Here is an 18,753-nt window from a genome sequence, read left to right as displayed (position 1 = left end):
AATCGTCATTCTGAACTCTAGTTCTCAAATCTTACTAATGTCCGTATTGATTAGGTCCCTGGCATTTAGTACTGCCTCTTGTTCTTTTTTTGAGGTGACTTTTTTTCCATCTTGTCATTTTTTTCCAGAGGAGAATAGATGAATGAGAGAACAAAATTCTAACAGGGTAACAACGACCCCAGAAAACATACACTAAACAAATCAGAAGAGACCTGAAACCAGGGGAAAAGAAAGGGAAAGAAAGAAAAAAGAAAAAAAAATATGTTCAGATATGATCAGGCTGGTGAATAGATCAGTGCCACACACTAGATTTTGGGCATATTTTGGTCTGTTAGAAGAAACTGTCTCCCAAAATTTTAAAGAAAGAAAAACATATATGTACAAAAATAAGGGTAAATACAATGAAGGGATGGAATATGACTTAAAGATGAAAATTATAAAAGATTTTATAAAAGAAATTGATAAGAAGTTGGTTGAAAAAATAAAATAGAGAAATTAAAAAAAAGAGAGAATGAGAATGTGATCAGGCAGGAGACTAGAACAAAGCCATACACTTAGAGACTTAGGGTATATTTTGTTCTGTTAGAAGAAACATATACCAAAATTTTAAAGAGAGAACAACTTATATATATACAAAAAAATAAGATTAACTACAATGAAGGGATACAGTATGACTCTAAAAATGAAAAATAAAAAAGTTTTTAAAAAGGGGTTGATAAGATGTTGGTTGAAAAAGGAAAAAGTAAAAATTCAAGAAAAAAGAAACAGAAAAAGAAAAAAAAGAAAATTAAAAAAATTAACTTTGAAAGACTAAAGAATCATGGTAAAACAAATCCATGGATTCTACGTGCAGTATTCCCCTAGCGCTGGAGTTCTGCCATTCTCATTGGTCAGTAAACTTGGTCTTGGCTGGCTGTTCTTGCTGATCTTCTGGGGGAGGGGCCCATTGCCGTGGTTCCCAAATGTCTTTGCCGGAGGCGCAATTGCCCCGCCCTTGCCGGGCCGGTTAAGCAATCTGCTCGGGTTGGCTTTCTGGAGCTTTTGTTCCCTGCAAGCTCTTGGTACAGCTTTGGAGGACAAGAGTGAAAATGGCGACCTCCCAATCTCCACCCGGAGGAGCCGAGAACTGGGGGCCCCACTCCTCAGTGCGCCCCCAGAGAAAAGCAGTCACTCCCGTGTCCCCGGTCTCCGGCCGCACTCCTGCTCACCCGGCCTGTGACCGAGCGTTTCTATCTCTGGCACCCGACCCCGTGTGGAGTCTCCAAACCCAGCAGATCCCTGCGGTGCGCTCCCGCGCCGCTCCTCCCGGGGGAGGAAGGGGAGTCTCCCCGGCTCTGCCGCTTGATGGGTCCCTGCTGGAGGAGCAGTGGCGCGACTGGGCCCCAGATCACAGTTTATGGCCACCCCGAGCTGAGAGCCCGCGCCTCGGCTCCGTCTCTGCAGCCGGCTTCCCTGCTCCGGTACCTGGGAGCTCTGCTGCACTCGGGCACCCCCGGTCTTTCTGTGACCCCGAGGGTCCTGAGACCACACTGTCCTGCGAGGGTTCCACCCCCCGCTTAGCCACTGCAGCGACGTCCCTCCGCGGAGCTGATTTCTAAAAGGTCCGATTTTGTGCTCCGCGGCTCTAGCACTTGCCAGAAGCGGCCGAGGGAGGCCCCCTCCCCCGCCGTCTATCCTCCCGAATATCGCCTCGGACTCACTTCTCCGCACGTCCTACCTTCCAGTAAGTGGTCGCTTCTCTGTTCAGAGAGTTGCTGCTATTCCTTTCTTCGCTCTCCTGTTGAGTTCGTCGGTGTTCAGAACGGTTTGACAGTTATCTAGCTGAATTCCTCAGACTAGACTTATAATGGTTATTTTTCAACCAAGCTGAACGCATTTCAGAACAAAACAAATTTGGGGCACCTGAGTGGCTCAGTTCGGTAAGTGCCTGCCTTCAGCTCAGGTCGTGATCTCTGGGTCCTAGACCAAGTCCCGTTGTCGCCAGGCTCCCCGCTCAGCGGGGAGTCTGTTTTTCCCTCCCCTTTGTCCCTCCCCCCATTTGTTTACTCTCTCTCTCAAATAAAGTCTTTAAAAAAAAAATTATGAATGACACTAAATTATCACTTCAGTGGATTTTGAGAAATGAGCAGAAAGAATTTCACTTGTTTTAAAATGTTTCATTATTAAATATTGCACTTTTATCCTGAGAATATTATAGTTTTTCTTGGTTAGTCTGCACAGTTCATGTTAGACTGTGCATTTTCCTGCACACTAAAATTGTCATTGCATTTACTGTATGAAGTTTTGTTTTTCCATATTTGGACCTTTAGGTCCAAGTAATTGAAGTCTGTTTTTTTTTTTTTTAAGATTTTATTTATTTATTTGACAGAGAGAGACACAGTGAGAGAGGGAACACAAGCGGGGGAGTGGGGGAGGGAGAAGCAGGCTTCCCGCTGAGCAGGGAACCCGATGCGGGGCTCGATCCCAGGACCCTGGGATCGTGACCTGAGCCAAAGGCAGACGCTTAACGACTGAGCCACCCAGGCGCCCCAAGTAATTGAAGTCTTATAATATTCCCTCTAGCTCCTTGATCTTTAACCACAGCTGGGATTAGTTAGACTGGTCCAGCTCCAGGTTTAATAAATCAGTTGTGGAAACCACTGTTTACTACATAGAATTCAAGTTCTTTCAGTGTGTCCAGGATGGCCAGCTTGACATCCAGCTGTCATGCATCTTTTCACTTTTCTTTCCTGATCTACAGAGTGCTGTGTCATATTTGCTCCTCTGTTACTGTGGCCACTCATGATTTTGTTCAACAGGAAAATATGTTCCTAGTTTTGTAAGTGATAGTATTACCTAAGTAAAATAGATATATATTAGTGGAGAACAGTATGATAGCACTATGCAAAAGACTGATTCCCATGATAATCTATAATGATAGTCCTAGTGATAATAAAGGACAGAAGTGGCTAATTTATGGTGGCACATGTGTTCCTCTTTCAAACAAGTGTAAGCATAGTGAAAAATTAATTACATTTAATAAGCTCATACTAAGTACTAGACATTAGCTAAGTGCTTTATGAGCATGGTCATAATTTATTCCTCACCACACATTTCCTAGGCAGGTATTAGTAAATAGTATTATGTCCACCTTTTATATGAGAAAACTGTAAATTAGAGGAGACATGCACAAAGTTATAAGGTGTCACAGCCAGGACCCAAACATAGGTGGGACTGCCTTCTGGATGTCCTTTATAAGGTATTTTTCCCTAAGTGTTTTCCAATAGGAGAGGCTTCCGTGTCTCTGGGAAATGCCTGGCGATCTGTGGGTATCACAGCCCAGGTACTGCCAAATTAGAACCAGCAGAATCTTTGATCTGCTTTACAAAGCAGCTTCATCACTTCTTTGGTTAACTGTGGGTGTCTAATTTACAGTATCCTCCAATTACTTCCAACCTTGAGAGAACACATCAAGAATTGTATACGATAAATTTGAGATTATACTTCATTACAACCAAAATATATAGTATACCAGTTGTCTTTGTACACACAATATTCATTGTACTTAGGTCAGTTTTATGTCTGTCTTGATACTCAAATAATTCTAACTGGCACATTTAATGGTGAGGGACTCTGTGATACTTTTTACGGGGCAAAGGGAAGCTGAGTTTTGGTCATAATGAAATGTTTCCTTGTCTTGAGATGAGACATAGAAAGCAGCATCTCTCTTGTGCAGATGATTTGCAGAACTCTGGCATGAATGTGCATTCATCATTCTAACAGACTGCTGGCATTAGAAATTTGAATAGAATTATTAAATCCCGAACAATTTTCCTACATTCCTACCTCTCCTCCTGACTTAGTCCCTATTTCCATGTTTCTGGAAGGGAATCAGACTTTACTCTTTTCTTCCATCTCCCACAGCCAATCAGTCCCCCCAAAATATGAAATTTCACTTTGTTGATTCTTGAATCTATGCCATGCTCTCCCTTCATGTTGCACCTGATTTTGCCCCAGTTCTGCATCGCCTTTCTGAATTAGGCAATTTCCTGTCTCTACCAGATCTAATCCAACAGCATCACAGGCAGACCAAGCTTTTGCAAACCAAGTGTGACTGTGACCCACACCAGCTTAAAATAAGATTTCCATGGCTCCAGTGGTCTACAGATGAAAATCACAGACTTTCTATGACCTAACTGCTCTCTACCATTTCAACCTTCAGCCAAATTGTGGAGCTGCTCTTTCTCAGACTCATCCAGCTTTGTCTTACCTGCTCTTACGTGACTTGCTCCTTCTGCCTCAAATACCTTTCCCCCTATTTTGCTTCAGAGTCCAGGTTGGGTGCTGTTCCTGCATGCCCCATAGCACCTTGTGTATACCAGAGCATCTTTCATGGCTGACTCACCTGTTTCATTAGTTTGTCTGTCTCTCTGCTACAGTAGACTCCTGCTTTTAGAGGCAGGGGCTGAGTATTATTTTATCATTATGTATGTAGCCATAAAATGCTGATATGACATGTAGAGGGCATGCCATACCTGCATGCTGAATGAGACCATGAATGATTTGAATGTATTCATTAGTGGAAAAGAAGGTTTGATTTTATTCTTATCCTTACCCATAAGTAGTATCTCCATTGGACCCAGACTTTCCCATTTCCTAAGATTATATGATTTTAGGGTATTTTGTCTGAAATTCAGCCTGTCTCTTAATTTTTTCTCTATAAAGTGGATATGGCACACACTTAAAATACTTAAATTATATTTTTGGGTTAATGGCCCTAGCTAGAGATCTATAAGGGCTCAAGAAAAAATAAATCTGAATATATGATTTTTCTAATCTATCTAAAGATAAAGAAAAAACTGCAGTAGATATTTCAGGGATACTGCATTTGTTGTTAAAAGTCAGCTTAAATTTTAGTTAAAAATGCTATAGTTGATATCTGGTTTACCTCATTCACATGTTTGGATTTTATCAAATATAAATCTTCATTTATTCTTTGTGACTATAAATAATAGAGTAGGTTCATAAGTACAAGTTCAAATTCTGGCCTTCTGTGACTGAGGATCTGCATATATCTCTTATTCTACAGCACATAGATCCAGACAAAATGACAAGTTGAATTCTCTCATCCTTTAGATCTTAGCTTAGATGTCACTTCCAATGACATCTGTCTTTGATCACCAGACTGCACTAGTACCCCTGTATTTTTCCTATCATTTCACTTTTTAAACATAAATTATTTCTTTGCTTGAGACATTTCAGAAGCATCAAATGTACTTACATAAAATCCAAATGGTTCTCATGGCCCACAAAGCAAGACATGTTCTGACACCTGCTCACCTCATGAAGGTATCAGGCTGTCTAATCCTTCACTCACCCTATAGGAAGAATCACACAGCTGCCTCTCCATGAGTTTCAAACATGCCACCCTGTTACTGAAAGATTTTTCCTGAATCCCTTCTCCTGTTGGGCTCACACTATCCTTTATGACCAGCTTCAGTGTTACCCTCTCAGGGGGGGACGTCTTACCTACTGAATAAATTAAGCACTGTTCACAACCATGATTCTTTGTCTTTTTAATTGAAGTATATTTGACATACAACATCCTATTAATTTCAGGTGTACATTATAGTGATTTGATATTTTTATATGAAATTATTTCCATGATAAATCTAGGTACCATATGTCACCATACAAAATTGTTACAAAATTATTGAATATATTCCTTATACATTACATTCCCATGTCTTATTTTATAACTGAAGGATTGGACAACTTAGTCTCCTTCACCCATTTTGCCCACCTCCCAGTCACTCCCTACTCTGATAACCCACAGTTTATTTCCTATGAGTCTGTTTCAATTTGATTTTTAGATTCCACGTATAAATGAAATCATTCAGCATTTGTCTTTCCCTGAGATATTTCACTTAGCATAATACAGATATATATATATATATATATGGAGAGAGAGAGAGAGAGAGAGAGAGAACAGAGTATGGAAGTTCTTCAAAACATATATCTCTTTGAATTGGTGCTTTCGTTTTCCTCAGATAAACACCCAGAAGTGTAATTATTGGATCTTATGGTAGTTTTAACATTTGAGGGAACTCCATACTGTTTTCCATAGTGGCTACACCAATTTACATTTCCACCAACAGTGTGCAGGTGTTTTGTTTTCTCTACATCCATGTCAACACTTCTTATTTTTTGTCTTTTTGACAGTTATCAATCTGACAGGTGTGAGGTAATCTTATGGTTTTGAGTGGCATTTCCTTGGTGATTAGCAATGTTAAACATCTTTTCGTGTTCCTGTTGGCTATCTGTAGGTCTTCTTTAGAAAAATTACTATTCAAGTTCTGTACCCATTTTTAATTGGGTTGTTTGTTTTTGATACTAAGGTGTGTAAGTTCTTTGTATATTTTGGATATTAACCCCTTATCGAATATATGATTTGCAAATATCTTCTCCCATTCAATAGGTTGCCCTTTCATTTATTGATGTTGTCCTTCACTGTGCAAAAACTTTGATGTATTCCCAATACATCAACAAAAGAATTTTTTAGCTTTTGTTGCCCTTGCCTAAGGAGATGAGTCCAAAAACATATTGCTAAGACCAACGTCAAAGAGCTTACTATGTTTTCTTCTAGGAGATTTGTGGTTTTAGGTCTTATATTCAAGTCTTTTAATCCATTTTGAGTTTATTTTTGTTTATGGTGTAAGAAAGTGGTCAGGTTTTCCCAACATCATTTTCTGAAAAGACAGTCTTTTCCCTGTTGCATATTCATGCCTCCTTTGTCATAGTTTAATTGACCATAATTGTGTGCATTTATTTCTGGCTTCTCTCTTCTATTCCATTGGTTTATGTGTCTGTTTTTGTGCCAGTACTGTACTGTTTCAATTACTATAGCTCTGCAGTATAGGTTGAAATCAGGGATCATAACACCTCTAACTTTGTTCTCTCTCAGGATTGGTTTGGCTATTTGGGGTCTTTTGAGGTTCCAGATACATTTCAGGATTCTTTGTTGTAATTCTGTGGAAAATGACATTGGTAATTTGAAGAGATTACATTGAATCTGTAGTTTGCTTTGGATAGTATGGACATTTTAAAATAATTTTCTTCCAATCCATGAGCATGGTTTATCTGTCCATTTATTTGAGTCATCCTCAATTTCTTTCATCAGTGTCATAGTTTTCAAAATACAAGTTTTCACTTCCTGGGTTAAATTTATTCCTAGGTAATTTTTTTAAAAGATTTTATCCATTTATTTTGAAAGAGAGAGAAAGAGAACAAGCTAGAGGGAGGGGTAGAGGGAGAGGAAGAAGTTGGATCATGACCCAAGCTAAAGGCAGACACTTAACTGACCAAGCCACCCAGGCATCCCCGTAAGTAATTTTTTTTGATGAAGTTGTAAATGTGATTGTTTTCTTAATTTCTCTTTCTTGATAGCTTGTTATAGTGGAGAGAAATGCAAACTATTTCTGTATGTTAATTTTTGTGACTTTTACTGTATCATTTATTCTGGTAGTTTTGGTGGACTCTAGGGTTCTCTGTATACAATATCATGTCATTTGCAAATAGTGACAGTTTAATTCTTTTCCAATTTAGATGCCTTTTTTTTTTTCCTTGCCTAATTGCTGTGACTAGGGTTTCCTGTACCATGTTGAATAAAAGTGACAAGAGTGGGCATTCTTGCCTTGTTCCTGATCATAGAGGGAAAGCTTTTAGTTTTTACCCTTGAGTATGATGTTAGCTGTGGGTTTGTCATATATGACCTTTCTTATGTTGAGGTGTGGTTCTTCTATACTCATATTGTTGAATTTTTATCATAAGTGGATGTTGAATTATGTCAGATGCTTTTTCTGCATCTATTGAGATGATCATATGATTTTTAGCCTTCATTTTTGTTAACGTGGTATATAAGGTTGATTGATTTGCAGATGTTGAAACATCTTTGGCATAAATTACACATAATCATGGGGTGTAATTCTTTTATATTTTTTTAAGATTTATGTAAGAGAGAGAGTGAGCAGGTGAGGAGTAGAGGGAGAGGGAGATAAGCAGACTCCCCACTGAGTGGGGAGCCCATTGCAGGACTCAATACCAGGACACCGAGATCATGACCTAAGCCAAAATCAAGAGTCAGACGCTTAACCGATTGAGCCACCCAGGTGCCCCGTGGGGTATAGTTCTTTTAATGTAATGCTGAATTTGGTTTGCTAATAGTTTGTTGAGGATTTTTGTATCTATTTTCATCAAGGATATCGGCCTATAATTTTTTTTTTTCAATGTCTTTGGTTTTGGTATCAGGGTAATGCTGGCTTTGTATAAAGGAGTTTGGAAGTAGTCCTTCCTCTTCATTTTTGGAGAGTTTTTTTTAATTACTAATTCAGTATCATTATTTGTAATTGGCCTATTCAGATTTTCTGTTTCTTCATAATTCAATCTTGAAAGTTTGTGTTTCTAGGAATTTATCATTTTTTTCTAGGTTATCCTATTTGTTGGTGTATAATTGTAGTAGCCTGCTATGATAATTTATAGTTCTGTGGTATCAGTTTAACTTCTATTTCTGATTTTATTTATATGGGTCCTGTTTTTCTCTTGAAAACTCTGCCTAGAGGCTTATTGGTTTTTTTTTATATATTTTCCAAAAAAAAAAAAAAACAACAGCAGCTCTTAGTTGTGCATTGATCTTTTCTATTTAATGTATTTCCACTCAGATTTTTATCATTTCCTTCCTCTTCTAAATTTGGAATTTGTTTGTTCATTTTCTACTTCTCTTAGGTGTAAAATTAGATGGTTTATTTGGGATTTTACTTGAGGTAGGCCCATATCACTATAGACTTTCCTCTTAGAACTGCTTTTCCTGTATCCTATAGATTTTGAAAAGCTGTGTTTTCATTTTTATTTTCATTTGTCTCAAGGTATTTATTTCCAACTTTGATTTCTTTATTGATACATTGTTTAGTAGCATGTGCTTTAGGTCTCCATATGTTTTGTTTTTTTCTAGTTAACTTCTTGTGATTGATTTCTAGTTTCACACTGTTGTGGTCAGAAAAGATGCTGTTTATAATTTTAATCTTCTAGAATTTATTGTAACTTGTTTTGCAGCTTAACATGTGATCTGTCCTGGAGAATGTTCAATGTGCACTTCAAAAAAAAAAGTGTAGCCTGAAGTTTTTAGATGAAATGTTCTCTATATATCTGTTAAGCCCATTTGGTTTGTGTTGTTTAAGGCCAATTTCTTCTTATTGATTTTCAGTCTGGATGATCTATTCATTGATGCAGGTAGGGTGTTAAAGTCCCCTTACTATTTTGTATTACTGTCAATTTTTCCCTTTATGTTTGCTAAAATTTGCTTTACATATTTACATGCTCATGTGTTGGGCGCATAGATATTTACAAATGTTATATTGTCTTTTGGAGTCATAGTCTTTGTTTTAAATGTATTTCATCTGATATGAGTACTGCTCCTCCAGCTTTATTTCCATTTGCATGAAATAACTTTCTCCATTCCTTCACTTTCAATCTGCATATGTTTTTAGATCTAAAGTGAGTCTTTTATAAGGAGCGTATAAATAGATCTTGTTTTTATCCATTCAGCCATCCTATGCCTTTTGATTGGATCATTTAGTCCAGTTACATTTAAAATGTATTGATAGGTATATACTTATTGCTATTTTATTGTTTTCTGATTGTTTTTGTAGTTCTCTGTTTCTTCTTCTCTTGATCTCTTGTGGTTTGATGATTTTCTTTATTTTTTGTAGGTTTTGGGATTTTTGGGGTCCTGTGTAGGTTTAGTTTTGGTTATTGTGAGGTTCGCATATACCAACATTATAAATACAGCAGTCTGTTTTAAGCTGCTAGTCACTTAATTTCCAGTGCATTCTAAAAGCACTACATTTGTACTCCCCCATCCACACACATATTTTATGTTGCTGATGTCATATTTTACGTCTTTTTTGGTTTAATTTTCATAGGATATTTTTAAGTGGCTGATCCATTGCCTTTATTATATATTTGCCTTTATTAGTGAGATTTTTTTTCTTTCATGTATTTTATTTTTGGTTATGACCTTTTCCACTTAAGACATTTTAACTTTTCTTGGAAGTCTGGTTTAGTGGTGATGAACTCCCTTAGGTTTTGCTTGTCTGGGAAACTAGGGATCCTGGGGCACACTGTGCTGGGGCTGCCTTAGTGGGATGCCTGGAGCTAGATCTAGACCAGGTGTGACCCCGGCGGGGGGTTCCCTGGGCATGCCATGCTTGGGACACCTTGGCCAGATAGTTGAAGCTGGAGTGGGCATGGGCCAGGGATGTCAGGGCATGCTGCATCAACACCTGCAATTCTTTATCATGAAACGTTATTTCTTTTCTGTCAGTTATCACAATTTGTAAACATATTTATTCACTTTGCTCAAATTTAAGAACACCTTGAAAGTACTGATCTTAATCTTTCTCTTTTTAAACCAGTGTATTCTTGGGGCCTAATACAGGGAATGCAGGAGGAAAAAATATTTTGGGATGAATTTGTAAATAGTATTTATCACATTCTGTTCATTTTCCTGTCTTTGCCACATATTTTAAGGTTCTCCAGAATAGTTATCTCTATTATTTTACCATCCAATAAATAGAATAGCATAGGTATCAAATAACTAAATTAATAGGGAGTTATCAAAAATCACATGTGAGTACCAAGTAAATTTTTTTCTTTTTGTGTACCTATTATATAAGTCAAATTTTAGCAAGATCCAGAGGAATAGGAACTATATTGCTTAAGATTTTATTATAGAAGCTAATCATATATAACCTATTATTGTGCTTACTATATATTTTTAAACTTTACAAATTTAAACTCAATCTTTATAAAACTACCATAAGATGATTTTATGAGTTAAGTTCTATTATTTCCATTTTGGAGAGGAGGAAACTGAGGCAAGGCAAAGTAAAATATCCTGTTTAAGGCCACATATTCAGTAAATAGAGGCAGGGAGTCAGTGTAAATGTGGATTTAAGCAAGGGATTTGAGGTACACTCCAGGAGTTACACTATATAATAATTGGTTCATTAAGGTAGTGAGATGAGCAAGAGGTAAATACAAGGAGGAAGTGAGGTTAGAGTCCAAGATGACCTGGAAGTTTCTGGTTTGGGTATTCTTTTGACAAAAGAACACAAGATATGAAACAGATTGAAGTTAATGGGTTGAAATCTGGAAAGAGATATTTGAGCAGAAAGTCGTTACAGCAAAATAAGTGCTAGTAACAGTTAAAAATTATAATTGCCATATATTAAGTATTTACTATATTCTGAGCAGTCCATGTTTTTATTATCAATAAAATAAATTCATAAATGACTAGTTATTTATGAATATGGTCTTGATTTATTCAAAGAGATAGATCGGAGATTTATATGTCAAAGACCTTACCAATTGCCATATATAGAAAATAGTTGAATTATTGTATTTCATTGAGCTCATGTAGAAAGAGTGTTGGGTGAAAAAGGTAGAAGCCAAGTACAGAATTTGAGGAAGATTTACCCGAGGTATTACCTAGAGAAGAACAGCCACCAAACCAGACTTGAAAGGAGAGAGTGAAACTTTTTTTTTAATTTTAAGAATTACTATAATATTCTATTAATTCAAGAAAACTCACCCATATCATGTTTCCTGATTGAAGTTCTGTGTCAAATATGATAGACATGCTATGTAAACTAAGGCTGACTAGTGCCCATTGGATTGGGCAGATGTCAACAAGACCATTGGTAACCTTAGTCTTAGGGGAATAATCCAGAAAAACTCCGATTTCTCTGGCTTCAGGGCAATCAGGATATAAGAATAGAAATATGAAATAGCTATTTTTATAAAAAGAAAAGTCAATAAAATTGAATGAAGTTAAAGATAAACCAATGATTGGAAAATTCTCAGTGACCTGTTTTTTGATGAGAGTATGAAACTCTGGGGTAGCTCCAGGCATGGAGAAAGTGGTGGGAATTTGGAAGTGACACTGAAAGGTGTTGGGATGTTTCTCTGTCATGGTTGTTTCTGATCTGAAGCCACCAAAGTTCAAGTTCAAAATTAAAGAAAATTTGTGAAACTTAATTAGTGCCAAATGGAGAAAATGTAACAGGTTTTTAGTAATGTTTTCAATCAACAGGATCAAAAGACAGTGAAGATTTAAAAAACAAATTTATTGAAGGGCTAAGTTCTACTCACACATGGATGTGGATAATCATTTATAATAATTTGCTGAACTTGGACAGATTGTACTAGCAGATTTTTCATTTAGAGTAGGTCATTTTTCAGTTACACCTAATAGACACAGTAATAATTGTAGTATAATAGTTGTTTCACTGTTCAATATGTCATTTGGCAATAAAATTTTAGAGTAGTATACCTTAAGATTGTACACAATTAAGATTTTTCTAGTATTTTTGAATCATTTTGCCCAAAGAAATATATTATGATTCACAAGTGTGAACTGCATATCTAATTTTAAAATTTCAGGTAGTCTCGTTAGCAAAACTAAAAAGAAACAACTGAAGTATGCTAATAACATATTTATTGCAATATTAGCAAACTATTATAATTTTAACATGTAATCAATAAAAATATAGTTTAACAATTGTCTTGAATATCACATGTCTATTTTACACGAAAAGCACATCTCGATTCATGTTTCAAATAGGGATATCCACATTTCAAATGCTCAATAGCCACATGTGGCTAGTAGCTACCATGTTGGATAGTGAAGAGTTAGACAACCATTTTATTGACTAATAAGAAATTCTGATTATTCATAGAGACCATAGAGAAAATAGTGTTTCTAGGTGACAGTAGCTTATCCTTCAAGTCTTACCTCCATGTCATCTCTTTTGTGAGACTTTCTCTGAGCATCCTGGTCAAAGCATACCTTCCCATACATATTTACCTAGCATGTGTTATATTGCTATATAATCTGTTGCATTATGTAATATTTACTTTTTCCTTATATAAAATATTGAACTTCACAATGGCAAAAGTTGTCTGCATATCTCCAACCCATATTTTATTTAACAAATAGTTTTTGAGTGCATATTTATTATCAAGTATTGCTTTTTGTGCTCAAGATATACCTGTGGGGAATAAAATCACTGACCTTATAGGAATTACAGTTGCAGAAAATCAATGCTCAGTAAAAAAATGTTGAATTAAAAGAAATTTAGGTTTTAACTTTTGGTGAGTCTCAAAACAATAGGTTAAACTTAACAAAATGATATTTAACAGGTGATGAATTTGTAAATAGTCTTGCAATTTGATTTAAAGCAAGAACCTTTTATAGAGTTTTAGGATGGAAAAGAACTGGCTTGATAGTATTCACATGACTGAGTGGTTTTAAATAAACTGACTCAAAATTTGAAATAAGGGAAATAGTTTTTCTTTAATATAAGTAGGCTTATCTAGCAGTGGTACCAGTTTGTACCACATCTATACAAATGTTCTGGGGACCAAAACTGAATTTTGAGAATTCAGACATTTGCAAGTTTAGAAAATCCAGTGCAAGGGATTCAGGATGACAAGGAGATGTTGAAGCTTCCAGAGCAAACCTGGATGACTTTTAGTGTCTGCTGTCTTTAAGAAAATAAGACACTTGATGATGGGAGTTTATTGGAGAGGGGGCTTCTTAATTGTATGGGCCAATAATGCTGTGGTTAACCTCCAGGAAGTGTGTTAGGTAGGACTGAAATTCTTTCAAGATGATTAAGTAAAAATGAATATGTATCTGTCACAGACTACAGTGATGAGAATATAGGGGACCACTACTTTATAGTATGCTATGTGTTTAACACTATTTTTCTTCATCTTCCCTTTTATTTCTTTCATTTTGGGGGAATGGTGCTCTTCTGGTCTGCATGCTTCTTTCCACCTGTGTATGTCTGTACTTTCTCACAGTGAATTGCATTATGATTTATACTATATTTATCTTTGTAAATATATAGCTACCAAGTTTGAGCTGCTTGGATGCAGGGATCCTCTCTTATGATTTTGCCAATAACCAGCCCTATTGCTTACATAGCTGGGATACTCAGAAAATGTTGATTGGTAAAGAACTGAATTCTAAAATAGAAATTTAAGTTAACCCAGTATGCTTTTGCTGCTGTAGTATTCTAATTGCTTTCTTAACATCTTCTCTTCCCTTCTTCCTATCCTGATTCCAATCAGAATGATTTTTTTTTAAACATATATGATCATATCATGCAGTCCTTGAACCACACTGGTTATCTCCCACCTCTCTCTTTACTCCCCAGCCTTGTTGGCTCCAACCCTTGCTAACCGCTTGCTTGTGCCAAGTATCACCTCTCCACCCCCATCCTAGCATCAGCCTTCAAGGACACGTAAATCTGCCTTGTGTGGATCTGTTTCTTCTACTATAGACCTTTAAAAGATCATGTTTCCTTCTTTGGGAATAATCACAGTTCTGTCTTTACATTTAGTTCTCATTATTTGATTAATAGTCTGCCCATTTCATTTTAAGTTCCATAAGAAGTGTGCTTTGCCTGCCTCCGTGTGCAACATTACATCATCATACCTAATGCCTGTAATAAATGGCTAACACACATTTGTTAACCATATATAAATTCATGAACAACCAACACATAATAAGTGCCACGTGTCTAGACTAAATCTTTTCTGTCTGCACTCAGAAGTATCGTCCATATGACAGAAAAGACATATGAGAAAAACCTCTTAAACTATATAATCTTGTGCTTACTTAAGCAGAAAAATACTCTTTTTAATATAGGGATTATCTCTATAGACCCTGAAGAGCACTTAATACTTGTTCTACGTAAAGGTTAAATTTTATTTTTTATATGTGCTCATGTAGTTAGAAATTAATACTCTCCTAGGTCATTGAAATGTTAAATTTTCTAACCTTCTAAAACACTTCATTTTTCTCAGCTTCAGGCAAGATTGAGAAATAAAATAAACTCTGTAAGATATTAATATCCTTAATAGATACTGAACCTGAGGGCTGACACACCTATGGGTTCTTTCGTTTCACTTTTACTGAGCACTATACTTGATTGTCAAAAAGTAAGTTTATCAGTAGCATGAAAATACATTAGAATGTAAGAAATAATTGTTTTATATGTTAAAATAAAATAGCATATAAAACAAAAATATAACAAAAAATGATTATATATTATATATATGACAAGATTCATTGTAATTATATGAAATATTTTGCCTAAATACAGATTTAAATTAAAAGCACCTAATTATCACATAGTATCTTACTCTCTTCATAGCCTCGTTCACTTGTATGCCCGTTCATTTCTGGTATCCTCTTGCACTCATTTGGATATTTGCTCCCCCTCAATTCTGCTTCCAATGTGGGTGACAGATTTCTCATATTCCTGCCTCCACCATCATGATTCTGATACTCACCTTTCCATTCTCTCTACCTGACTTCTCAGGAAGTATTATCTTCCTGTTGCAATTTTATTTTGGGGGGGACTGTATAAAAAATTTCAGAAGCTCTATTTATACATTAATATAAAATGTTATTCATCCATGTGTCTTAAAATTTACTGGTGTGTCTTTCTCTGAACTAGCAAAGTGTCACTTGAGCTCTTAGCTTGTATCTCAGTTACCTTCTACGGAGCACTAAGGCTCATAGTGTTCTAGAAAGTGCAAAGACTCTGGGGCAGATGGAAGTAGAGGACACTTCATTCCCACCTATTGCATTTTATTTCATTGACCATAGGCAGTTTGTTTCACATGCTTAAGACATCATCAAACAAGAAGACACATACCCCAGAGAACTACCCTGAGGGCCAAATGATAAATCCTATTTGCAGACCTCCATTTTCCACCTTACTGCCTTTTCTGTCATTTAATCTTTAGTGCACATGCCTTGCCATATATTTGCTACACCTTCTACTTCGTTACCTAATTTCACTGTTTTGCTTGGGTCTGAGGAGAAATTTTGAGTTCACATTCTTGGTTAGCCAGAGGATAACAATGATAATTTCTCTTTGGCACACAAACAAGTGCCTGCCACTCTACTTATTCTACTTACATTATTCCCCAGTCTCTGTAATTTACCCTAGTAACATTTGTCTATAATTATCATATGTGGCTAGGCTCTGTTAGTTTGAGTTACTTGCCCAAAATCACACAGCTAATATGTGAAAAGGTTGGACTTTTATCCAAGGCCATTTTGACAGCAAAGCTATATATTTGTTTTCAAGGCCCATGCCAGAACATTACAACAGAAAAGGTTTTATTTAATTAAGTGCTTAGATTTTTTTTTTTTTAGGTTGATTGAGGTAGAGGATGGAATATGTCTCATCTAGTCATTGCTTTTAATTCTTCTGAATTACAGTGATGTCCTTCTTGGCTTTATACTTTTTTATTTTCAAATGTATTCTTAATGCCAAACTAAAACCTTATAAATATAAATATTTCAAGTGTTTTTTAAAAAACAGGCTGAGAGTAATGGTCCCTTTGGGCCTATTAGATATTCAAGAAAAAAAAAGTTGGCTTATGTAATAAAAAGGTAAGTAAAGATAATTCTTTATATATTTTGAACTCCAAAATTCAAGAATACTTTTTTTTAACTTAATTCAAGCACCCATGAAATCTGATGTGTTCCCAGTTCAGCTAGCATCACAGTCACCCATAGCCTGAATGAAGCAGAATCTTTCTTAGTAGTGTATACTTATTAAAAATACAAAGAGTATATTCAGTTGGTTTAAACCCAAATAATAGCCAGTGAATCTGGTGTCCTTTGCTTTCTAGTACCACCATGTGCTTTATTATTTATTATTTTTGATAAATCTCTCTTTGGCTAAGCTGAAAATCTCACAACCTCTCTCTCCAGATAGAATGTGTAAAGACCAGGTTCAGTTTTTCATCCTGAAAGTGAGATTCAATTTACTATAGAAAAGCTTTTAATCTTCATATATGGCCTGACATACTGGGTTTTATTTAACAGCAGAGTTTCTTAGACGAGTGCAAGGTATTTCTTCAAAGAACCTGACCAAATGCTAAAATCCATTTCCTTCTAAAATTGCAGTTGTTAAATTAGACCTAAAATATTTATGAATGTCACTTTGCCTTTCCAGCAATTAAGGAGTTCAAAAAAAAAAAAACCCTTTGTGTTACATAGCTTTGAAATTATTATATTTATCCTGAACTGGCCCTTCAATTTGCTCTAGCAAATACTTTGGAGGTTGCCTTAAAGAGGGAGACATCAGTTCTGAACAGGTGTGGAAAAGGGTTTCTTGATGTATAAAAGTGTCCTATTTCAAAGGCATTTTAGCAATTTTAGCACATCTACTGCTGTGAATTCCCATGCAAGTAGGTGGCCAATTCATTTCCCTTTAAAGAGCAGGAAATCTATAAGTCAAGATCATTGGCCTAATTTCACCATGATGAGGGGCAGTTGGTGATTTCCTGAAACTTTCCCTTTCCTGTCTCATTGTTTTAGTGTTGATCCTCCTGATCATCACCATGAGAAGAAGAAAAAAAGAACCTCTTATTTTTGATGAGGAGAGAGATATCAGAGAAAATATCGTGAGATATGACGACGAAGGTGGGGGAGAGGAAGACACAGAAGCTTTCGACATGGCCGCACTAAGAAATCTCAATGTCATCAGAGATACCAAGACTCGGAGGGATGTGACTCCAGAGATTCAGTTCTTGAGTCGACCAACTTTCAAAAGCATCCCAGATAATGTCATTTTTCGGGAATTTATTTGGGAAAGACTGAAAGAAGCTGATGTGGATCCCTGTGCTCCCCCCTATGATTCCTTGCAGACATATGCATTTGAAGGAAATGGCTCAGTGGCTGAATCACTCAGCTCCTTAGATTCCATCAGCTCAAACTCTGATCAGAATTATGACTACCTAAGTGACTGGGGGCCTCGCTTTAAACGACTTGCAGATATGTATGGAACTGGCCAGGAGAGTTTGTACTCATAGCCCCGGAACCTTAATTTGAAATGTACTGAAGAAAAAGTCAAAGCAAAAAAAGAACCCCACTCCATACAGAAAACGAGAACTCGACTTACTAGAGAAAATGGTTGTAAATATCTCTCCATTTTTAACTGTTTAGGTTTTTGCCTTGGTGAAGCATATCTTCATTAGACTTATCCAAGGGACTGCACTGACCACAGACTCTGAGCATTTGAAGGCTTTTTGATAAAATGAAATGCTCAGTGGTTTGTGAATAGATAGCAACTCTCAGATACCTGCAAAGCACCTAACCTCGATGAGTAAGTAGTGCCCTGTGTTGTCCGTGAACCAAGTGTGCACTGTAGTGAGAAGAACAGAACGCGATGAGCCATTGAAAAGTCCTGGAACTTCTTGCATATCAAAACTTGGGGCAAATTTAATTTACAGTGATGCATTTAGCTTGCTAGATTATAGAATCCAGAATTTTATTGCTGTTGGGTAGCAAATATATTTCATTTAGCAATATATAAATTCTTAGAAAATCCTCCCCAATCCTCCAATAAAAGCCAATAAAATTTGGTTTAGGACGACATAAACCGTTGTTTAGCAAAGAAATTATGAAGTGTTCCAAATAAGAAAAAGGTAAATCATTCTTAAAGTTTGCAGTCCTTTTGAGATGCTTGTGTAGGTATGAAAAAAGTTGCTGTCTATTCATTGATTTTTATTATCTCTTCTGATTTATACAGGAGACTATCTTTGTGTTTTTTATTTGACACATGGTGTTCTATTTATTTTGGAGCTCCAATCTCCACTGAATTCAGGTCCATCTGACTGCCTCAT

General features: G+C 36.3%; 1 protein-coding gene across 1 annotated transcript in view; it reads left to right on the top strand.

The window, feature by feature from the left end:
- Positions 1–17,940, top strand: part of CDH7 (cadherin 7) — a 116,010-nt gene extending 98,070 nt beyond the window's left edge. The window contains exon 11 of the mRNA XM_028102955.1: positions 17,447–17,940. Within this exon, the coding sequence (XP_027958756.1) occupies positions 17,447–17,940 (494 nt within the window). The remainder of the gene's footprint in view (positions 1–17,446) is intronic.
- The last annotated feature ends 813 nt before the right edge of the window (positions 17,941–18,753 follow it).

Source organism: Eumetopias jubatus, unplaced genomic scaffold (genome assembly GCF_037043125.1).
Source record: "Eumetopias jubatus isolate StellerSeaLion01/CBP00866 unplaced genomic scaffold, mEumJub1_p1.0 scaffold_16, whole genome shotgun sequence".
NCBI classification, from domain to species: Eukaryota; Metazoa; Chordata; class Mammalia; order Carnivora; family Otariidae; genus Eumetopias; species Eumetopias jubatus.
The sequence above is the reverse complement of the archived record's forward strand: the minus strand, read 5'-3'. Positions and strand labels throughout refer to the sequence as shown.